Source organism: Myxine glutinosa, chromosome 2 (genome assembly GCF_964187855.1).
Source record: "Myxine glutinosa chromosome 2, kmMyxGlut1.1, whole genome shotgun sequence".
NCBI lineage: Eukaryota > Metazoa > Chordata > Myxini > Myxiniformes > Myxinidae > Myxine > Myxine glutinosa.
In genome coordinates this window covers 233,347,840-233,372,610 of record NC_136262.1, presented here as the reverse complement: position 1 = coordinate 233,372,610, position 24,771 = coordinate 233,347,840, and the positions used below count along the sequence as shown (strand labels likewise).

At 46.1% G+C, this 24,771-nt stretch overlaps 1 protein-coding gene across 1 annotated transcript in view; it reads left to right on the top strand.

Annotated features, from left to right (window-relative positions):
* The window catches only part of MCCC2 (methylcrotonyl-CoA carboxylase subunit 2), a 208,250-nt gene that overhangs the window by 146,505 nt on the left and 36,974 nt on the right, over positions 1–24,771 (top strand). Inside the window, exons 14-16 of the mRNA XM_068106084.2 lie at positions 942–1,098; positions 7,151–7,265; positions 14,461–14,546. Of these exons, the coding sequence (XP_067962185.2) occupies positions 942–1,098; positions 7,151–7,265; positions 14,461–14,546 (358 nt within the window). The remainder of the gene's footprint in view (positions 1–941; positions 1,099–7,150; positions 7,266–14,460; positions 14,547–24,771) is intronic.

Sequence of the window (24,771 nt, the reverse complement as noted above, 5' to 3'; positions counted from 1 at the left end):
AGTTGTTCATCGCATTGAAAAATCTGCCCCATTTGGGGGGGGTCTACAGGGGGTTGCCCCCCAAAATCGGTATTTGCTTTCTTCTCAGAAACTACACATGCAATTCCGATGAAACCTGACCACAACCTTCATCACCCGTGATGTACCAAAGCTTGTTCACGACATTTAAAAAATCTGCCCCTTTGGGGATCTACGGGGGTGGGGGGGGGGGGGGGGGGGGAGGGATTATCCCCCAAAATAGGTATTTGCTTTCTTTTCAGAAACTACATGCAGTATGCAATTATGATGAAACATGACCACATCCTTAATCACCTGTGTTGTACCAAAGTTTGTTCCTGGCATTTAAAAAATTGGGGTCTAAGGTGGTCCATACACACACAATTTTGATGAAACATCACGACAACCTTCATCATCTGTGATGTACCAATGTTTGTTCAAGGAATTAGAAAAATTGGGGTCTGATGAGGTACATGGGGTGGGAGGGTGAGGGGGGGGGGGGGGGTGTTGCCCCCCAAAACAGGTATTTTTTTTGTTTGTTTATTTAAAGTCTTATGATTATGTTAGTATGATTCTACATGCTGCCCTGTCTTCTAGCAAGCATTGAAATTGGTTTAAAATACCTTTAGTCAATGCAGTATACTGTTTATTCTACCAGGTGAGCGCCAGGGGTATTTGCCCCTATGTTTTTTGCATTTCTTCACATAACCGAAGCAAATGGAAGAGTATGCATAACACTGAAGCTAAACTGAACTTACTTTGGTTTGTTTTCCGTGAATTTTTTTTTGTACATTATGAAGTGTTTTCCATTATGATTCCTCAACGTTAAAAGTAAAAATGTAGTCTCATACTGTATTAGGCTTCTTCTTTTGTTTTGTTTTGATATGGTATGTTCAATCTGTACACTCATCTCAAGCTGCTGCTATTTCACTGTGCCCTTTCAGGCTTTATGGTTGGACGAGAATACGAGGCGGGCGGCATTGCCAAGGATGGTGCCAAGATGGTCATGGCAGTGGCCTGTGCACAAGTCCCGAAGATCACTGTTATTATTGGTGGTTCTTATGGTGCAGGGAACTATGGCATGTGTGGTCGGGCCTACAGGCAAGCCTCAATTTAATTAAACCAATTGAATTTCTATGTTTAACAAGGTAATGTTATCTGTTAATGAGTTGATCATGCTTGTTTATAAGAATTGAGTGAGTAGCTGGGTATGGAAACGAAATTTGGCTACACACTTGAATATTACAAGAACACTAGCAAATAACCCATCCCACCGGTAACGGCGCTATATCATACATATATATTGTTGCGGATCCCGGGTCTGTCGATGTACTAAGGGTGGGGTTAAGACCCTGCTTCCCTACAGACCCCGGGTCCACGGGTCGTCGACCGCGGCGAAACTTGCGGTCGGCGGGTTGCGTAGCAACTCCAATCGCCAATCCACCAATCACGGGTTGAAGGGTTATCGATCGTGACCCGAATACCTTGCGAGACCACGTGGCCGGGAAGACCGGGAATTGAACCCTTTGTGTTCCCTCACCTTATTCCAATCAACTGCACCGAGCGGATTGCACGGTGTGGTCGCGGCTTTACCCTGCGTGATCTACATGCCTAATTGAGCAACCGGATTTGGTTTCGGACTATGCTGAGTCAATGGGTTAAAGGATGCACACGAGCAGGTCGAAAGGAAACAAAATGTACACGTCTTTTATTTACAATGGCACAGAAAAAATGACGAGAAGCAGACTTAACAATTCTTACCTATCTAATCCCAATATAGGTGCCTGTTACACTCGCACACACACACAGGGAATGATTCACACACCGGTTAGACTCGTACGGGTGGACGGGCCGACGATGACTTGGGTCCGGCAGTTCCCGCACGTGGCGCACAGATCTATCTGGCAGACAGCACGAAGGAGGATCGCACGGAGGATGACCCAGCACAGTGGACGACCCAGCACGGATGAAGAACCAGCTTGGAGGGTGAAGGAGAAGAGAAGCACAGACAAACCAGCTTGTAGGACAGTCAGCTTGAAGGACGAGCGAGGAGAGAGAGCCCGAAGGGCGATGGGCATGGACCTTTATCGGGTGGTGTCCTCTTCTCGAAGATTCCACAGTCTCCCATTGGTCGCTTTTAGTCACGTGTGGTCACTCAGCCTTGCCTCCCTCTGGAATGTTCCACGACCTCCCATTGGCCGAGGTTGGTCACGTGCGGTTATTCCTCCCCCCCCCCCCACCCCCCCCCCCCCTCCACCTCCTGGAAGGTTTCATTTCCCACCTCCTTTTGGAAGGTTTCATTTCCCGCCTCCTTTTGGAAGGTTTCATTTCCCGCCTCCTTTTGGAGGTTGATCACGTGGACTGTTTCACCCCGCCCATGAAAACAACGTCTTCTTTCACCCACAAGGAGGGTTGGGATCCTGCCTAACTCAACGCACATCTGCTTTAATTACTACACAATGGGAAGGGAGCTAATCTTTACATTTAATAAGAAATAACTGACTACTGCAGGCTACATGATGTCGTGTAAATAACTCGAGGGGGTGTCTTTTATTGCAAAACCGTAACAATATATTTACATAGAAAGAATCACGGGGCCTCACCCCACCCTGAACATCCGGGACGATGAATTTTGTTTTACTCCCTAAAACCTTCCCGTTAACACCCCGTGCACAATCACCAGTTTTCAATTCATTCCGTCCTGCCGTTCAGGAGTGCATATCAATCAAACATACAAACAGACACTTCTCAAAGTATCGTATAATTGTATTGAAAAGCTTGCACACACACACATATATATATATATATATATATATATATATATATATATATATATATATATATATATATATATATATATATATATATATATATATATCTATATATATATATATATATATATATATATATATATATATATATATATATATATATATATATATATATATACATATACATATACATACATACATGGGCCGCGGTCGGACGAGATGTCCGAGGGGGCGCCGAACCGGGCGACCCAGGTGGCGATGAACGCCTGCGCGATGTCTGCCGCCGTCGTCGCCACCAAAGGCACGGCCTCCGGCCACCGGGTGGTGCAGTCCACCATGGTGAGGACATGGGTGAAACCCCGCGAGGGGGGGCAGAGGTCCCACCAGGTCCACATGAACGTGGTCGAACCGACGTTCCGGCACCGTAAACGGGGCCAAGGGGGCCTGGGTGTGTCGGTGCACCTTTGCACGCTGGCACGCGAGGCACGTCCTGGCCCAGCCACGGACGGCCTTCCGGAGGCCATGAACGCACGGCCCTCGAGCAGATGGCGGAAGTGCCTGACCGCCAGGTGAAGCCCAAGCAACTCGCGGTCGAAGGTGCTGTAATGGCGTTCGGGCGGGCGAAGCTGCCGGCTGAAGAACGCCAGCGGTTGCCAAGCTCCATGCACCCATTGCTCGTACACTGCGCCCACCGCGTAGTCCGAAGCGTCGGAGGTGAGGGCGATCGGTGCATCGAGCGCCGGGTGCGCAAGCATGGTGGCGTTGGCCAAGGCGAGCTTCGCGCCCGAGAACGCCGCGTCCATCTGCTCGGTCCAAGTAACGTCACCTTTGCCCGGCTTCCCTCGAAGGGGCCTCGTGTAAGGGGCGCAGGAGCTGGGTGATGCGGGGGCAGGAACCGATGGTAAAAGTTTACCATGCCCAGGAACTCCTGGAGCCCCTTGATCGTGCGGGGGCGCGGAAACCCCTTCACCGCCTCCACCTTGGCCGGTAGGGGGACGGCCCCGTGCCTGGTGACGCGGTGCCCCAAAAAGTCGATTTCAGCAACACCGAACCGGCACTTGGCGGGGTTCACGATCAGGCCGTGCTGGCCCAGACGTTCGAAGAGCGTGTGGAGATGGTGAAGGTGCTCTTCGCGGGACGCACGCTGGCGACGAGGATGTCGTCCAGGTAGACGTACAAAAAATCCAAGCCGCGCAAGACGCTGTCCATGAGGCGCTGGAACGCCTGAGCCGCATTTTTCAAACCGAAGGGCATCCGAAGAAATTCGAAAAGCCCGAATGGCGTGATGACAGCCGTCTTCGGGATGTCCTCCGGCCTGACAGGGACCTGATGGTAGCCGCGCACAAGGTCCACCTTTGAAAAGAAGGACATATTCGCCAAGCGGGCGGAAAAGTCCTGAATGTGGGGGACGGGGTAGCGGTCGGGGGTGGTGGCATCGTTTAGGCGCCGGTAGTCCCCGCACGGTCGCCTTCCCCCGCCGGGCTTGGGCACGATGTGGAGCGGGGACGCCCACGCGCTCTTGGAGCGCCGCACGATGCCGAGCCGCTCCAGCGTAGCGAACTCCGCTTTAGCTACGGCGAGCTTTGTCGGCTCGAGGCGGCGTGCCCGGGCGTAGACCGGTGGCCCGGCGGTGGGGATGTGGTGTTCCACACCGTGCTTGACGGTCCCCGCCAAGAAGGTCGGCCGCATGAGGGCCGGAAAACCCACGAGGAGGCGGGCGAATTCGTCCGCTGCCGGAAGCGTACAGATGAACCTGGCCGGAACGGAACCGCTCAGCAAGCCGCTCGATGAGCCGCTCTGTGAGCTGCTCAACGAGCCGGGCAGCGCACACGCGAGCGAGCTGAACGTCTCAGCCTGGACAAGCCTTCTGCGCTTTCCATCGACCAGTAATCCATTCGCACATAAGAAGTACGCGCCGAGCAGTGCCATGGGCACGTCGGCCAAAACGAACGACCAACGGAAAACCTGACCTCCGAACCGCAGGGAGAGACAGCGTTTTCCGTACGTGCGTATAGACGTACCATTGGCCGCAAGCAGCGCGGGGCCCCGGCCCGCGGTGTGCTTGTCGGACGTACCGGCAGGAACGACACTCACCTGCGCTCCCGTATCGCACAGGTAACGGCGCCCGGACAAGGTGTCCGTTATGTACAGCAGGCTGTTGGAATTGCCGACGCTCACCGTTGCCACCGAGCGCCGGCTCGCCCGTTTCCCGACCTGCCGAATGAGCACGGCGGGCGACACTGCCGAGCCTCGTGGCCGAACCTGGCGTGGAAGAAACACCAGGCGGGCAGCTGCGGCGTCGGAGGCCGCGGTTTTCTTCGCGGCGGCGGTGGTGGTGGTGGTGGTGGTGGTGGTGGGCGTGGCGTGACGGCGGACACGAGGTGCGGTGCATCGGGGAAAGCTTCGGGAGTCTCGGGAGCGGCAACCGCGCCAAGACTCGCCTGCGTGTCCAAAGCCGCGTAGTATTTGTCGGCCTCAGCAGCGAGCGCACGGGGTTCCGTTAACGCGGAACCAGCCAAAGCGAGGCGGACTTGTGCTGGCAGCTGGCGTCGAAACAACGCCCGGAATAGAGCGTTCGGGGTTTCGTCGCCCATGAGCGCCAGCATATGGTCCATACGGACCGACGGTCGCGTGTCCCCGATCCCGGGGAGGTGCAAGAGGCGATCGGCCCGTGCGTCCACCGTAAGGCCGAACATGGCGAGGAGGAGACGCTTGACCGCCTCGTACTTGCCGTCGGCAGGTGGATTCCTTAGGACCGATACGACGCGGGTGGCCATGCCGGGCCCGAGGGCAGAGACCACGTGGCAGTACATCGTCTCGTCCACCGTGATGCCTCGAAGTCGGAACTGGGCTTCCGCCTGCAGGAACCAAACTTCGGCTTGTGATTCCCAGAATACGGGGAGCTTGATGGAGACCGCGTTGGTAGCCATTGTTGTGGCGGTTTCGGGGAGTCAGCGACGGCTGACTTGAATGTCGGAGGTCACCAATGAAGCACGCGGTACTACGCGCGTGACTTGCTACCAAGGAGGAAGCGGACAACGCGGTGAGTTTATAGTTCTTTATTCCAAAGAAGTCACTGTTGCACTGGCGCGCTCCGGGCTGCGCGCCCGGTGTATATCCTGAGGCCACGCCTACCCCTCGGGCGTGGCCGCCGCCCACTTGGTGCGCGGAATGATTTTGTGTCCGCCACATACATATATATATATATATATATATATATATATATATATATATATATATATATATATATATATATATATATATAAACAGGAATCAAATTCGTATGAGGGGCTAAGTGTGAAAAATTCAGACTCAATATGGGACTAGAACCATGGACCTCCATTGATTAAGCGTCAACAGCCCACTGCGCTATTGAGCCAGCCGTAATCTCCTCAGAATTTTCTACACTTCACACTGCGAGCTTTATAATTAGTGGGGCAACTTTGCATAACAATTGTGCATTTTGTGAGGAAAGCACCAAATTTGGCACACTAGTAGACTATCATATTATGAAAAGATCTGGATATTGGGCCATCTCAGATTCAGAGATTTGATTTTTGCAAGATTTCGATTCGATTGGGATCGAAGAGAACACCTTCTTCATCTTCTGTACAGTGAAGTTGCCAGCCCTGAATTCTCTGGCTACATCTGGGTGCTTCATTGGGAGTGCAACCATGTCCCTCAGGTGAACAGGGACCCACCTGGCATCGTGTGTGTGGTCTAAGGCATGGAACCATGGGACCAGTTCCGTCAGGGCATCAAGGTACGTCGTGAATGAAGCCTGCCGCAGAGAACGCACGTAGACCAGTACCAACATCTCTAGTTCCAGCACAGTTGCCCAGTACTGAAAGTTGGGAATGTCTTCTCCTCTCTGGTGACACCAGTCTTCGAACTCAGGCAGGTCTTCTGCATCATCAGCATATGTCATACAGTGGCGTTCATACGCACGGTGTTGCAGGATGTGCAGTGCCGCTGCAGTGATTTGATGAGCTCTTCTTGTGCGGGTGACGTGGGCAGCTCGCAGGAAGGAGTCGGCCGTCCCTGGCGTTGCAATCTCAACTTGCAAATCTGCAAAATCTGCAAATCTTGCAAAAATCAAATCTCTGAATCTGAGACGGCCCAATATCCAGATCTTTTCATAATATGATAGTCTACTAGTGTGCCAAATTTGGTGCTTTCCTCACAAAATGCACAATTGTTATGCTATATTTAGCTTAGCTGCCGGACTAAATGGCCGATGTCTTACGTGCCTGCTTGGCAGACGCCAAATGTTAGCGTAAGTATATGTATGCGTTTGTATGTGTGCATATGCAGAAGTGCATTGAAGATTGCCATTGAAGACATATATATATATAACCACATGTGCCTTTGATCCTTTGTAGCCCTCGCTTCCTGTTTATGTGGCCTAATGCACGCATCTCAGTCATGGGAGGAGAGCAAGCTGCGAACGTCCTGGCCACAATAACAAAGGACCAACTGGCACGTGACAACAAAGAGGTGAGATATTTCATAGAAATGCATTTTTCTTGATATGGCCAAGTTTTCATAATGACGGTGTTCTCATAATGTCATCATAACAAATAAACGTAATTGTATTGAATGAGTTTATGGGATAACTTTCAATACTATGCTCAATACCTTGTGTACTGATCTTAATCAAACTAGTAATAGGTGCCCACAACTATCCTTGACCATATTTTTGAACATCAACTGAGGCCCTTACTTTCTTTTTCTTCCATCCTGACCTTTTAACCTTTATTAGCCCGTCTGCTGCACAACAGGAGACAGGGTTTTGTAATCACGTGTGTGTGTGTGTGTGTGTGTGTGTGTGTGTGTGTGTGTGTGTGTGTGTGTGTGTGTGTGTGTGTGTGTGTGTGTGTGTGTGTGTGTGTGTGTGTGTTTTTTTTTGTTTGTTTGCGTCTGTCTGTCTGGGCCATAACGTTTTTACCATTTGAGGTACTGCCATCAGATTTTCACCAAAACATTATTATGATTATATGAAGGCAAATTAATAATTTGTTCAAAAGGTCAAAGGTCAGCATCATGTAAAATCAATTTCCATCCAAATGACCTGAATTTTTAAGAATTTTCATATTGGGTCACTGAATTGGTTCACCAATCAAAAGCTAGAAGCTGATTGTTTTTTTTTTAGATCAAAAGATCAAAGTCCAAGGTTGCGTAAAATCATCAATTTTCACCCGATTACCCTGAAATTTGAAGATTTTGCATATTGGGTCACTGAAATTAGTTCACCAATCAAAAGCTACAAGCAGATTGTTTTTTTTTTCAGATCAAAAGGTCAAATGTCAAGGTTGCGTAAAATAACTAATTTTCACCCGATTGACCTGAAATTTAAAGAATTTGCATATGGGGTCACTGAATTGGTTCACTAAGCAAAAGGTATGAGTCGATTGTTTTTTTTTCTTGATCAAAAGGTCAAAGGTCAAGGTTGCATAAAAGCGTCAATTTTCATTTTGAATTTTTAAAAACTGTTTTGGTTATTTTGAGCATACGGAAGAAGAAGAAGACGATGTCTGAATACAAAAATGCACTCATGGATGGGCTTTGCTTTTTCAGATGCTTTCTAAGTTCGCTTTTAAATTCATTTTCGCCGCAACTGTTTGAGCGATTGACACAAATTTCAACATCGGAGCGCCTCCCCATGGATAATGTTTTAACAAAGTTACATGATATTTGCATGGAAAATGCAGCTGGCATTCCAAAAAGTCTGTTTTCTGTAGACATGGGTTACAGGGTGTTTCACCTATCAGGAATAAACAGCCTCGACCTTGCTTCACTCAGCCACGGCTGAACTATGGTGATTCCAGAAATATTACAGAGCTAATTCTTTTCTTTTTTTTATCTCACATATAATCAACTTTCAAAAAGTTTAATAAAAAACAGCTTTGCTCATCATCATTATTATATAGATGTACAACTGACTGAGCGCAATGTAGAAAAAATTGGATCATTCCAATTTTTCTGTTCAATTCGTGGAATAGTAATTTAATTATTTTGCTTATTGCATTGTCAGAAACCGCTTGCTCTGCTCATGTCTGCACACTACTTTCTTCAAAGCAAGGCATAAGTGTATGCATATATATATTAAGTGTACATGTGTGCCTGTAGGTGAGCTCCCTGAATGCTCATGCATACATGAATTTTATCCGGGTTAATATTTGAATTCCCGACCATCCCCTCTGTGCAACAAAGTCATAGGAATTTAACGTATGATGGCAAATTATACTTTGGCGAGGTATTGAATGAAAATGCAAGTGTTACATCAAAAAGATTATTGGGGAAACATCGCCAAGGTAGTGGTGATTTAGAAAAATGACAGCTACAGAAAAAAATGAATTTCCCAATATTGAATTCCATATCTCATGGTCCATTGCACTTCATTTTGTTATCAAATTCTCGGTCATTAGTAATGAAAAATGTAATGGAAATCTTTCTGAAGCCATCAGATAATAGAATTTCGAGATTCAAGATGGCGGATCAACCCCACACTCTAGCTGTGACAACGCCAGTTCAAAATGTCGCAAAATGTGGAACCAGATACAGTACATTAGTCTATCAGCTCGATACCTTCATCAGCACCAGAAGAGGGGCCAAAGCTCAGAAATTTTTGAAAGCCCTATTTCTGTAGAATATGAAAATGTATGATATAAATATAGCTCTGTTTGAATCCAAAGTGTTTGGTGTCAAGACGGTGGAGTCGGTGATGAAAGGTATTCTTGGTGTGAGATAACTCAGTGGCATTTTAATTCTAGTTGAAGCAATTGAGGCATGGAATGGGAGGCGTTGGGAGTTGGAACTTTATGGATGAATCCAAATTTGCTGACATTATTCATGCCACAGAATTTCTGAAGAAATCCTTTCAAGAAAAAGATGTTGCGGAATGAATGCCAAGAGTAATTACAAAAGGTTATTTCGGGAATAGGAAAACTTCAAAGCCTTGGTCTTAAACAATTGCAGAAAATAACAAGTCAGTAGACGACGATGGTTCACGAGCGAGCGGTATTCAATGACAAAGGACGGACTATAACCGAAACAGGCCCGGACAGGCCAGGCCCGGAAATGTCAAAACGAAGGTTACTGACCTTGAAATGAGATAGAAAATAATGTATAATCAGTTATGAAGTTAGTTAGCTAGACAATACCGAAAATTTGGTGAAAAATGAAATGAAAAAAAAAAAAAAGGAAAAATGAACAATCGAGCTCCGTGGGGCTAGACACATGACATTAGCCTAACCAAATATCGAAACCCCTGTCAGATTCCACCAAACCCCTCGGAGAAGATGTAGCTTGAAATCGACTACCCCCTAAAAAGACATCTTTTTCGGGTGTGGCTCCACCCACAATGGGCGCAATACGCCCACTCTAGGCAGGACACAACTGGATCATGATATCAACCTCCCACCCAAGTTTCATTAAGATCGGATGATATCATCGGGTAGTTATGCTGCGGACAGACAGACAGACACAGACAGACGCACACACATGACGAATATAGTGGTCACTTGATAACTCGTGAACCAAAAATGTGAAATGTGCAACAGCACTGGTGGAACAAAGAATAACCTGTCTCTGATAATCCATGGAAAGTATTCCTGGACTGGCTCTGGATTCCAATTTTTAAATAGTTCATTAAAGCTTAAATCCAAATCTTTCAGCTGGATTTGCGTAGACAATTTTTGGCATATCAGTGTCGTGACCTTTAGCCTGGTGTGGCTTAGCGGTTAGGGTGCCAGCTTGGGATCCTAGGATCCTGGGTTCGAATCCCGGTCGATCGCTGAATTAACACCAGGGGAGTTGACTTAGCCTGTCATCCTTCCAAGGTCGGCAAATTGAGTAACAGTTCACTGGTAATTCCCTGTGTGTCACAAGAGGCGACTAACAGGGTTGGCGGCAGGAAGGGCATCCGGCCATAAAACATTGCTTTAAAAAAGGGTACCAAGGTGCCCAAAAAAGGCCAACCCCTGCTCTGCGGGGAAAAATGGCCTCTAAAGATGGTAGTATCGTGACCTTTCCCAAAATGGCCACTGTACCAACTAAGCTACCGCCACACCCAAAAAAACAAATGAACGTTAAAAAAGGCATGAGCAAGAATTATCAGTGAAGAATCAGAAGATCGATGCTTATTTGCACAAGTTTTTCATGTGTTGCCAGAAGAGAAGTGCGGGTGCAGGGAAAATGATGATGGGGCATTTCCTCGTGGAGGGTAGAAAGCCCCAGAACAAATGAACAGATGCGGTGCCACCCGAGAGCTATTTTGCCATCACTCGTTGCAGAAGCATGTGGATCCATTATGGGGATTTAAATCTTCACCGTTTTCAGCCTCCACACAAACAGGCACGAGTCCTTTGATAATAAAGTGATGTTGTTGCCTGGCATTGCGTTAACCCCACACTGCTCGCAACCTTAAATGTGTCTCGGAGGATTGGAAGCTTCCTTGGATTGGAACCAGGGGACACACTTTCAGGACATTTGCCGAGTATTGTTTTGACCTTAGTCACCGAGAAAAGTATCGTTTGAGAAATGGAATATATTTTTAATGATGTCTGGTACAGTCTATCACCATCGAGTTGCACTGAGATCGTCTATCACCTCACATTTCCCTTTTTAATATCTCCCATGAGTCTTGGCCATAAACAGGACAGCAACATAAAGCAAAGCACGAGCTGTGAAGTGTTGCTGGCTTGCATGTGAAGTTGTAAACATAACGTTTTCTTGCTTAGTGCGTCGTGTTTGGGCCGTGAAGTGTTTGCTTGGCTTCTATATTTGTGACAATTAAATTGTCTTGCGTTTCTTTAAACCTCTTGTATCACAGAATGAATGTCTGTGAGGTGGACATTTTGTGGACGTCCAAAATGGATTTCCTTGCAGTTTTGCGACCCTTGAGATGTCAGCTTTGCAGTGTAATCTCTATCCTCACGTGTGAATAGTGCAGCTACCTGGATAGTGGATAGGATAGATATTTATCAGCTCATCAACGGTTTTACACTAAAAACTAGAATGGTACTTGGTAGAGAGCATACCCTCTGTCAGGTTGAACAGTTTTGTATCCCACTGATGGGTCGGATCTGGATTCGGACCTGAACAAAAATCTAATCCGCTTGTTCTTGTCACCTAACCAACTCATCCACCAAGTTTTGTCATAATACGTCCACAACGTTTTGAGATATCGTGCTGTATTTCGTTTTTGGCCACATCCTCAATGGTGAAGAATCACTTAAAAATTAAAAAGAATTCTCATATCTGGATCTTCACCAAAATCGAACAAATTCTTCCTTGTCACACATCCGATCTGTCTACCACGTTTTCTACGACTCCGTCTACAACTTTTTGAGATATTGTGTTCACAGATAAACAGGCACATTCGATCACAGTGCCAAGTACATCCTCTTCACTCTTTAACTCCTAATCCTGTATTCCTACTAAAATATTTAGTTACTAGCAGAGCTACTCGCACCTTGTGCGGAAGGAGGAGTTGGGAGGAGAGAGCGGAAGGGGTGGGGTGGGAGTCCGGAGGGTGATGGTTGGGATGAGGGACGGGGAGAGGTGGGAAGAAGGAGGGGAAGGGTTGGGAGGAGGGACCAGGCATTGCAGGTACCTTTGCACGTCAAAAATAAAAAAAGACATTTTCTTTGGATTATGTTCTATTCTTACTTGGGTTATTGGGTGCGATTCCTTTTATTTTGGCCAAGTTATTTAAAAATACTCCTCGGGATCTTGCATATACATCGGTAAACTGGTGCGGATAAGGAATAGAAAGCTCCACGATGCAGCACTCCCTGCTGTCGTAGGATGCGGATGGAAATTTTAACATTTGGGCTGTCTCAATCTGGATTTGATTCATTGTCAAAATGGATCAGAGGCCAGCTATCATAAAGCCTCTACATGAATCGTCTACACAATCACCGGAACTGAAATGTGCAAGCGAGTGACCGTTTGTGGAACCAAGTGCAGGTGAAGGGCCCGATTGCTGAACCAAATGCATGACGACGATATAGAAAACAGTACAAAGTAGAACACCCATCAGAGCGCATACCTCCACTAGCCTGAACAGTTTACGTTTTGTATTCCACTGAAAGGCCGGATCTGCATCCGGGCCTTAAACAAAATCTAATGGGCTAGTTACATATATGTTTATATATATATATATATATATATATATATATATATATATATATATATATATATATATATATATATATATATATATATATATATATATATATATATATAAATACAAGAAAATGATTTGTTTATATATTTTTCTACTATAAATGGATGACGTGTGTGTGTGTGTGTGTGTGTGTGTGTGTGTGCATGCGCATGTAAGTTGCTGTTGACTATATGATGCCCCGCTTCCACTCGGGTCCGCCAAATCTCAGGCTCCCCTTCCACTCAGGTCCCCCAAATCTCAGCCCCCCCTTCTACTCAGGTCTGCCAAATCTCAGCTCCCCGTTCCACTTAGGTCCGCCAAATATCAGGCCCCCCTTCCACTCGGGTCCACCAAATCTCAGGCCCCCCTCCCTGCGCGCTCATGCGTGTCCTCCTCGATGGGTTAGATTCGGCAAAACCCATCAAGCCAGGGGCGTCTCCCTCTCCCTCCACTAAAGCCACCCACAAAGCTGATGTATTCGGCACATTACTGGAGCTTGGTTCCCTGCAGGCATAACATAACATAAAGGGAGTCACCAAATCCCTGGCCCTTGCTCCCAGCATGACGAAGTCGAAGAAACCCAGCAAACCACAAGGCCAGGCCACATCCCAGACGATCCACATGGCCTCATGTGCCACATGCATGGCCCTCTGCCCCATCAAAGCCACTGTGCACTCTGAAGCCACCGCTCGTGGCACGAATCCTTGATCTCACCTCGCTCTACCACATCCTCAACGGACGGAGCTCTTCATGAATAGGTCCATCAATGTCTGGGCCCTCTCACCCGGCAGCACGGGGCCCGCAAGTCACACCAAGCTCCAGACCCAGTCTACGCAAACGCACATCCAATGGCGTGATGCCGACCACCATCTCATCTCGTCTCATCAAAAGCTGCAATTCTCTGTTCAGTCTTTACTGTCTTCTAAAAAGGAAGCCCCACTCTAAACGGATGGACAGACAGACTGGAGGAGAGTATCATATTGTAGATGGAGACATAACCTTGCAATGGCCACATTTTAATTTTAGGGAATGATGTGACAGCATAGTTCTCCCCATTTGTTGATTTGTTGGTTTATTTATTTATCTGGATAGCATGCACACTATGGTTTCTTAGGCTTGTGGATTAGCTTGTATACGCATCACATGTAGGGCATGGAGGCCAGGCATTAGTAGGTAATGGACAAATGAAGTCAATATATGGGATCAAACCGATTTCTATACAAATATTTAATCTCAAGCTACTTCTCTGTTATAACTTTTCCAAATGGAATGTCTGTGCCATTCCTCTGCAATATACAAAATACAAATTCTTCATTCACATTGTGTAATGAGATCATATGACTAAGTTGTGGTACACAGGTTGAGTAATTTTCATTCTGCACCCTGGCAAGTATTGATAAAATTTCTGACTTGGTAATTGAAGAATATTTTCCCTAATCTTGAGTAAAACATGTTGTTAATTTTGTTTACGGCTTGGATGTTTAAACATTCCAATAACACTTTAATTGGTGATATGCGCAGATGTCGATCGAAGAAGAAAAGGCTCTGAAGGAACCAATAATTAGGAGGTTTGAGCAGGAAGGTTCTCCTTACTATTCAAGCGCAAGGTAAGGTTCCACACTCACAACTACATTTGCATCATAAGGTTCGGTCCATGAAAATGTCCTCCGTCTGATAAATCCATGGCTGGAGTTGTTCCCGTAGCTGTTTCAAGACAGTGTTCATTGTTATCCGAGCTTTCTTTCAACCGTTGTTTTCAATCGACAAAGTAAGGTTGAGTTGTCCTTCCATCATCTCAGTTTCTAAGGGTACTGTGAGTGTTTTAAAGTGCGTACCACAGTATTTGGATGCAAACGCATGAAAATGAGTCGACAACTTCCAGTTTTAAACAAAAAGTGAAACTCATCTACCCATTTTACAAGTACACATTTAACTTGGCTTACCTTTTCTATTAATTTTTTTAGAAGTGATGAGTGATAACCCAGCAATAACATACTAAGCAGGAAGCTAAGAGAATGGTAAGTTGATACGGTTCAATGTGAGCAACCGCTCAAGTCACTGTCCATCTGCTTGTGAAAAAAGCACATTCGGGATTTTACAAAAGGACATCAAAATTCCCAGGGGAAAACACAATTATGAACAGATCATTAGTTAACTTTCGTCGGAGATCTTGTGAATGTCCTCCACATGTCATTGGTCATCATGCACGATGGAAATTCTCCTCCAGTAATGTCTGTCCCGTACAAGTTGGATATTGTGCTTGAGTCAAGACAAACACCCTCCTTTTATTTGAAAGTTTTGGTTTCTTTTAAAGAATGATACTTCTGAAACTGGATGCTCCTCAGAAAAACAAATTGCATCGATCTGCCATCGATCTTGGTGCCCAACAAATTTCTTTCCGGACTAAACAGTGGATCCTGTGTAGATGGCAGAAGACGAAGAGAAGATGAAGAAGGAGAACCACTCCTTTAGCATCTTTCGATGCATAGGGCCACTGATGCGGTTTTGCATTGCAATCCTAGACGGTTAGCCACTCTGACGCAGGATACTCAAATGGCTCATTTTGCCAACCTCGGAAAGATGACGGGCAGAGTCAACCTGGTGTTATGTAACGGCGCAACATGGGGCTCAAACTCAGGACCCTAACATCTTAAGCAAACTACCTTAACCTTTAAGCCAACACCAGGCATTTTGTGTAGATTCAGTTAATTTTCCAGTTTCGTATTAAATGTCCATTGTCAACACCATATAGTAACACTGGAGGTCTGACAGGATGGGGCAGAGATAGTGAGTGCACTTACCTTTGAGCTGTGAAGTTGGTGTTTGATTCCTGTAGTGCAGAGTGGATCTAGTTACTTTTTGGTTGGATGTGCCTTTTTAGCCCCCGTTGGACTTAGTCCAAACGGGGACTTATGGATTTGGTCTCGTCCGTACGTCCATGCGTCATCATATATATATATGTTGTAACGGATTTGAGAATCCTGTCTTTGTAAATATACCCCCTTGTAAATAATGTAATGATTCTTTGTAAATACCTCCATTTGTGTAAAGGTCAAAGGTCGTCCCTTTAGCTAGTCCATCGCATACATGTAGAAAATCATAGGACCTTCTAAATAGTTATCTCTTTATTCTATGTCAGTATAAGGCTCTGTTTTTCCACTAGTTCATTGCGTTGCACCGAATCAAATAAGATAGTTCCCCTTTTAGGTTTCCCCCAAATCGTCTCCTCAAAGTGCAAGTGACAGTTGGGCTGTTTTCGGCGGCGTTGGCCGCCGTTGCATTGGGCGGTTTTCATTACCATCATTTTCACCCCAATACTCCATCGCACACGAGGCCAAGGAAGGGGCAGGAGCCGCCGGATCACGGGTGTGGCACCACCTCGTCATCAAAGGTGGAGCCAAAGAGCCCTTGCCCACCAATCAGCGCCGAGGTGAGCAAAAGCTGGAGGCGTGGCATAGGAGTTGGCGGATCATCACGCCATGCGCAATATAAGCGCGCACGCAAGCCTTTTCGCAGCAGATGCGTGACCCAGCTGAAGCAAACAAGAGAGAAAGAGACGTGAGGGGGTGCTCATATTGCGGCAATAGACCGATACCCTCTAGGGCCCTATTATCACCGGTTGTGGAGGCGCGTAGCTTCCGGCTGCTGTTCGCTTCGAGCCCGGAACGTGAACCTCGACGGTGTGCATTTGCCCGGACATTCCTGCCCTGCCATCGGCTTGGACCTTCTCCTCCCTCCAGTGATTCCTGCCCTCAAATTCCCCATTCGTGTACGTGAGTTTGTTTTGTGTGTCTTGTCCCTGGGTATAAGTAAGCCTGTATAGTTAAGTTGCACTGTGTCTATCTGCCTGTAAATTACTTTATTTCCTTTCTTCTCCTTTAGTTTTGTATAGTAATAATAAATATTTGTTCTTCCTTACCTTTGCCTTCTTTCATTCACATCCGATCGCTTTAGTGATTTCCCCATTGAGTTCCTGTGGTGCGATTTCGGCCAAAGCTCCGCAATCGGGTTAGTGATTGTTAAACGGCTCGCGCCGCAGTTCGCTTCGCTCGGCGCAACCAATCAAATTACACTGCGGCACGGGCGGGGGTGTTTCCTTGCGTCCCGGAAGGCGCCGGTACTTAGGTCATAGGACAGATAGGCCTAATACCCTACCCAGCGTTGACCGCAGCAGATGCGTATATTTATTTATTTATGGCTGGCAGGATTTCTTAGAGCTGTGAAGCCAGGGTTTGAACCTCACCCATTTTATCTCGGTGTTTTGCATGCAGGGCGAGTCATCAACGTGTGTGCCATCCCTCAGATTGGCGATAAGTTGTGTGACCAATCTGCTATCAATCGTTGGGGGAGGGTAAATATCCTGCTGTGTTTCACCAAGAGTCGGTGGGTTATCACCGGCACCCTGAACAAATTTCAAATTACTGTTCTAACCTACAGAGGGCACTGCATCAAGGCCAGCCATGCTCCCAGCAACCCGCAGACAAGTGCTGCACACAAAATAATAAAATGTACAATTTTTTTCGTCTTTTATTTTTTCATTAATGAACAGGATTATAAATAATTAAATTGCTATATGTGGGAAAATTACACGCCCAGACCAGGAATCGAACCCAGGTTCTCTGGTGAACCGTACCAGTGCTCTGCTATCTGAGCTTTTTTTTTTTTCATCCCCACTCCTCATGGATTAACTTGTTATGACCTTGGAAAGGTTCAAGGTGACAGCAACATAATCCGATATTTGTGCTTTCTGCTGCTTTTGTTCTATGCCAAAGAGTTGTTCGGCATAAATGGTCTAAATGGAACGCACAATCCATTACTCAATCCATACAGCAAACTAATCGACTTTTGGAGTTCAACACAAGGTTTCTTCCATGTATAAGTTAATTATGAATATTCCTTTTGCATTTTAAACATTTATTGTTTGGGGCAAACTGGGAAAAGATGCACTGATAAAGGGCTGCCACATGATGTCATGCATGCATTTGCAACATTCTCGAAATCAAAGAAATGAGTACAAATAGAGGGCTCAAGACTGCTTGGAATTAAAGCCTCAATACAATTGGAAATATTTTCATTGTGGAGGAAAAAAGGGAGGTATGATAGGACTGCAGCAGGTGGGAGTTGGGTCATGGCAACAACTGTTTTTTGTCAACGTTCACAGATTTCCATCATTGAGATGGTATTTTTAAACGTGCCATTGCATTCATTTATTGTTTTAAAATCCTTTGGGAAAATCTCCAATTTATTTTTAATTGCATTTCTTGTCTTTTCACCAGCACTGTGAGTTTGTGTGTGTGCTTGAATTTGTATATTATGGTTAAAATTTTATTTCATCCATGAGATGATAAAAGACCTGGATTTCTGGATTGACACCATCATATCGCATTTCTCACTGAATACATAAAATCATATATTATTTTTATTAAAGACACCTTTTTACTTACCTTCACATGTGTAGCAAAGGTTTATCTCAATACAGTATATTATTTTAAATACAGCATATAATATATACAGGGTGATCTTTTTTTATTCAAGAACCATAAATAATTGCCATACACAAAAAAACTATTTCAGTTAGGAACCGAATATTTTGCGTAAAGTAAATGTACTGTTACAGAAAGACGTGACATGATCCACACAGTTGATTACGTTAAAATAAAGTGCTGAATCTTCGCAGCATGCTCTCCGACACAGAGTAGCATTTATTGGGGAATATTGCTGATTGGTTATACTGATTTAGCCTGGTGTTGGCTTAGCGGCTAGGGTGCCGGCTTGGGATCCTAGGATCCTGGGTTCGAATCCCGGTCGATCGCTGAATTAACACCAGGGGGGTTGACTCAGCCTGTCATCCTTCCGAGGTCGGCAAATTGAGCACCAGCTTGCTGGGATGAATGATCACGGTGTGTACCCCGATTTAGAATAGGTACACCGTACCCCTGTGCATCGTAAGAGCGTGACCAAGGGTTGGCGTCAGGAAGGGCATCCGGCCATAAAAACATTGCCTCAAACAGGGAACCATGATTGTCATGGGGCCCGCAAGGCTAACCCCCGCTCTAGTGGGGAAAATGGCCTTAAAACGATCATTCATTCATTGCTGATTGTGTCACTGATTAGTGTGTGGATTTATAGCATACACTTTATCGACTCAAATATCCCCACAAAATAAATCTGGCGACGTAAGATCCGGGGATCGAGTTGGCCATAATGACTACACGGTCACCAAAAAGTAGCACAAGTTCATTCATGTTGTATCGTGAAGTGTGGCTTGTGACACCATCTTGCTGAAACCATCCTTGGTTGATTTTGTCTTCTGAAAGGTGCTCAAGAAACTCATTTATTATGTTGATCTAACGTTCTGAGTGTACTGTTTCTGAGAATAAAATTGGGCCAATAATAATCTTTGTCGACTTACAGCACACAAAACACTAATTTTCACGGAATGCAAATGGCATTTCATGTATTGCATAAGGTTGTTCACCTAGCCATAAACGAGTGTTTCGTTAATGTACATGCCCAGAAAGATGAAACCATGCTTTGCCTGTAAAAACATAACATCCAAAACATTGTCCTGTTCTCTTACCATCCTCTGGAGCCACTCACAGTAGACTACACGTTTCTCTTTATCTGGCTTCACTAACTGATGCACTGCATGAAATTTATTGGGATAAAATTTGAGTGTCTTGACCGCCTTCCTTGCATTGGAATAGGAACAGTGAGCTCGTTGTGCTGAACGTCTCAGATTTATTCGGCCTTGCTTCCATTCTTTCCCGCACTTCCTCCACTTTCTCTGGTGTAACAACAATTTGCTGGCGCATGTGCTTTTTAACTTTCACGCACCTGTTTCTCTGAACTGCTTCACCAGTTTCCATATCACTGATTTTGAAGGTTTCGTACGACCACCAAATCGACTTTTAAATGCAATTTGCCATACCCTGAAGGATGCATTCTTGATGTAATGTTAGACGAGAAACACACGTGCTTCCGCATTGAGCGCCATGGCATGATGAGAGAAAACCGTTAAATGTCTGCGGGGTCACGTGATACCTGATAACTCTCAGGATCATTTTATGTCTTTCCGTAACATTATGCTACATTTACACAAAATATTAGGTTCCTAACAGATGTAGTTTTCAGAGTATGGGAATTATTTAAGGTTCTCGAATAAGAAAAGTCACACTGTGTATGCAGTATCAACAGTGTCTTAAGAAAGTATTCACACCCCTTGACTTTTTTCACATTTTGTTGTGTTACAGCCTGAACTTAAAATGGATTAAATTGAGACTTTTTTGTCACAGATCTACACATAATACCCCATAATGTCAGTGGAATTTTATAATATAATTTTTTAAATAAAATAATTGTAAATGAAAAGCTGAAATGTCTTGAGTCAATAAGTATTCAACCCCTTTGCTATGACACTCCAAATTGAGCTCACGTACATCCAATTTCCTTTGATCATCATTGAGATGTCTGGACAACATGATTGGAGTCCACCTGTGGCCAATTCAATTGATTGGACATGATTACCTCTGCCTGCGAAGATGGATGGAGGTTATGCTTTTACCCCTGTTTTCGTGGGAGGGTTGTCTGTTTGGTTGTTTGTCTGTGAACAGGATAAGTTGTGAAAAAAAATTGTGGACAGATTCGGACAAAATTTGGTGGAGAGAATGGGTATATGACAAGGACGAAATGATTAAATTTTGGTGAAGATCCTGATCTGGATCTGAGAATCTTTTGAGTGATTCTTCACCATTTTTTTTTTTTTTTTTTTTTTTTGTATACAAGATCGAGGCTCGTGAAAGAGCGAACATTAATCACACAGAAAGACAAACAGACACACAAAACAAATAACATCGGGAGCGGTAGACAAGATGGGGAGAGAGGGGGAAGGACACAAACACAACATTTGAGAGCAGGGACCGAGAGACATGGAGACATCGAGAGAACTGTGGGAGGGAGAGGGCTTTGGGGAGGAGGCATGGGAAGGGGGGGGGGGGGGTGGGAGAGGTATAAAACATATGGACACTGCCAAGACTTCCAGGAAAGAAGTTGGAATTTCAAACAAGGTGGATCTGGGGTGAATTAGTGGGGGTAGAAAAGATCAAGGTTTTGGATGGGGGAAGATAAGAGATGGTGGTGAACAGCTGTTTTGAAGACCTGGAGGGAGGAGTGTGATTGAAGTGAGTGTGGGAGTTTGTTCCAGAGGCGGGAGAAAAGAGGAATGAAAGAGTGAAGGTGAGCAGAGAGCCGAGATTTCGGCAGTTTAACCATCAGAGGGTGGCTGGCAGATCTTGTGCGACCTGTAGGAATATTTGGGGGACAGAGCACAGAGAGAGCTGGGGGAGCAAGGCCAGAGAGCAGTCGGTAGAAGACAGAAAGACCACCTACCTGCCTGCGGTGAGTGAGTGAAAGGCCCTCAGAGATAGCTTCATCGCGGGAGATTCCAATGATTCTGAAAGCTTTGGATTCAACAGCGTGAAGCCGAGCCAGGTGTGAGGCAGGAGCACCAGCCCATAGGGGAGAACAGTATTCCATTGAGCTGCGGATGAAAGCCTTGTATGTGGTGAGGAGCTCAGGTGTGCCTAGGAAGGACTTCGCACGACGGAGGATGCCCAGTCGGCGACTGGCTTTGGAGGCCAGCTTGGAAATGTGGTTTTCCCAAGAAAGATCATGGCAGATGGTGAGACCCAAAAGCTTGAGCGACAGAACTTCTTGGAGAGGATTGTTGAGAAAGTAGATGGGAGGGTTGTCCAGTCGATCTTTTCGGAGAGACATAGTAAGAGTGTGAGATTTGTCAGGATTGAAAGACATGTTCCACATGTTTGACCAGTCTGTGATTTTGTCCAGGTCTTCAGAGAGTGAGGAGGCTGCAGACTGCCGATCTGAGGGAAGAGGAATGGAGCGGCAGAGAGTGAAGTCATCAGCAAAGAGATACAGAGGATTTTCCAGAGAGTCGGAGAGATCATTGATAAAGACCAGAAAAAGCACAGGGCCCAGCACACTGCCTTGGGGAACTCCAGCCTGAACGGGAAGGGGAGATGAGAGAAATCCATTCAGGGCCACACGTTGACTACGACCAGAGAGGAAGTCCGCAAGCCATGCATGGAGATTTCCATGGATACCATAGGAGGAGAGTTTGGTGAGCAGAGCTGGGTGCCAGACCGTATCGAAGGCACGTGATATGTCAAGGGAGACAGCTCTGATTTCCTGTTTGGCATTGAGGACCTCCATCCATTGTTGAGACAGCAGAAGCAGCATGTCCAGAGTAGAGTGACCTGGTCTGAAACCAAATTGATGATCAGAGATCAAGCCATTGGAGAAGAGGAAAGATTTCATATCCGAAGCAATGATGGATTCCATGACTTTGCTGATAATTGGGAGCAGGCTGATTGGTCTGTAGTTGCAAGGATCTGTTTTTGCACCTTTTTTGTGTAAAGCGGTAATGTTTGCTGATTTCCAGGATGCTGGCAGATGACCTTGAGCAAAAGATAGGGTGAAAAGAACAGAGAGAGGGTGAGATAGAGCGGCAGAGCAGGATTTTAGGACCCTTGGGCTGATGCCATCTGGTCCAGTTGCAGAATCAGAGTCGAGGTTTGACAAAAACTCCTCCACCTTGTCAGGAGAGAAGGTCACAGAGTCCAGGAGCAGTTTGGTTCGACTGGGAAAGGTGGGAACAGAGAGAGATGGGTTTGGGACTAAGGATTTTGAGGCAAACACAGAGTTGAGGCATTCGGCTTTGTCACGTGCGATGTCAACTGTGTGGCCATTTGAGGTAAGGGAGGGGATGGAGGGGGAACAAACACCAGAAACGGATTTGACCAGACGCCACCAGGATTTGGAGGAAGGAGACAGGTTTGAGAGTTCATTCTTGAGTGAGGAGAGATAGTGCTTCCTGGCACTCCTGAGGGTAGACACACACTTGTTCCGAGCTTGGTGGAAGGAACTGAGATTTCCTTCAGTTGGATTAGCCTTCCAAGAGGCAAAGGCAAGTTGTTTCAGGGCAACTGCCTCACCACAAGATTCAGTGTACCATGGACGGGAGGAAGGGTAAGACAACTGAAGGCGAGATGGGATAAATCTGTGCATGAGAGAGATCAGTTTGCTTTGGAAGAATTCCCAGGAAGAATTGATGTCAGAGGCAGTGAAGATGGGAGACCAATCCAGACGATTGATGGCTGCTTGAAGACCGTCCCAGTCGGCCTGAGTGAAATGCCAGACTCGTCAACGCTGAGGAGGCTCTCTGAGAATGGCCAGAGAGATGTCCACTTTGACAAGCACATGATCAGAAGAACCGATTGGAGCAGAAGAAGAGCAGCAGACATTAGCAGGGAAGTTAGTCATAACCAAGTCTAGAAGAGAAGATACTCCATTGGCTGAGATCCGGGTCGGGAAATTGACAGATTGTGTCAATCCCAGTGAGTCACAGAAGTCCTTTGCTGAGGTGCCATGACTGGTGAGAGAGGAACCCACACCCAACCAGGTGGCGTGATGACAATTGAAGTCACCACATATGAGGAAGAGAGAGTTGGGATGAGTGGATAGAAGTTGGTCCATGTTGTCAGACAGTGAAATGTAGATGGAGTCATCACTGTTTGGGGGACGGTACAGAACACATATGAACAAAAGGTGGGAGCGGAGAGGAAGCCGTAGCCAAAGGTACTCCTGGGGGTGAGGAGGAGAGAGGGCAGTGCAAGGAGAGTGAGGAAGAGAGTTTTTGATAAAGATAGCCACCCCACCACCAGGCCGAGGCTCAGGTCTATCATACCAGAGGAGGGAGTAACCAGGAAGAGATATTAAGGAATCAGAGACATCTTGAAGGAGGAAAGTCTCTGTTAAGCAGATCAAGTCTGGATTGTCAGAAGCAACCTGTATGGAGAGATCAGTCAGGTTTGAGCGAAGGCCCCGGATGTTTGAGGTCCATACCGTTATTGAAGAGAGAGGGGGAGCATCGGGTACAGGACAGGGGAGGGGAGGAGTAGGGTAAGATGAAGGATGAGAGGGGGAGGTAGGGAGAGCAGTTGTTAGTGTGTCAGCGATTGCAGAAGAGTTCCAAGAAAGGGAAGGATGAGGAGGATGAAAGGTTTGAAGGTGAAGGGATGAGGCACAGTGAGGGGTTGTTTGAGGGGGGGCAGAGGAAAGAAGAAGGTTGGGGGGGGTGGAGGTATGAGATAGAAGGGAGACGAAGTGGGGAGGAGGCAGCTTTGAGGAGGAGGGGGGAGGAGGGAGAATTGGAGAGGAATGGTATGGGGGGAGATTTGAATGGGAGGGGTTGGGGGGGAGTTTTGAAGGGGAGGAGTGAGGGGGGAGTTTAGGAGGGGAAGGGCAAGGGGGGAGTTCAGGAGTGGAAGGGCAAGGGGGGAGTTCAGGAGTGGAGGGGTAGGGGGGGAGTTTAAGAGGGCCGGGGCAAGGGGGGAGTTTAGGAGTGTAGGTGCAAGGGGAGGGATTTGGATGGGAGGGGCAAGAGGGGAGTTTAGAAAGTGTATGATTAATGAAAGACGAACATTGAAAACAAATTGGGTTTGTTGTGATTTTCAAGTTAGCAATCCGGTTCAGAATGATGGAGGAGGGATGGAATGAATGTGAATTTAGACCATGTAGTGAGGGAGACGTATAAGATATTGAATTTCTTTTTTTTGAGGTGGAATGAGTTGGAGAGGAAATTGAGAAAAGCCTTTTAAATAGGAAGAAAAACAGCGTGTTGTAAAATACCACTGAGTAAAACACTGAAGGGGAAAGGTTATACATATTTAAATAATATTTAAACAGAACCGTGAACAATCTTATGTGCACAAAAATACCAACGGGGGGAGAGCCGAGAGGGACCACCACGAG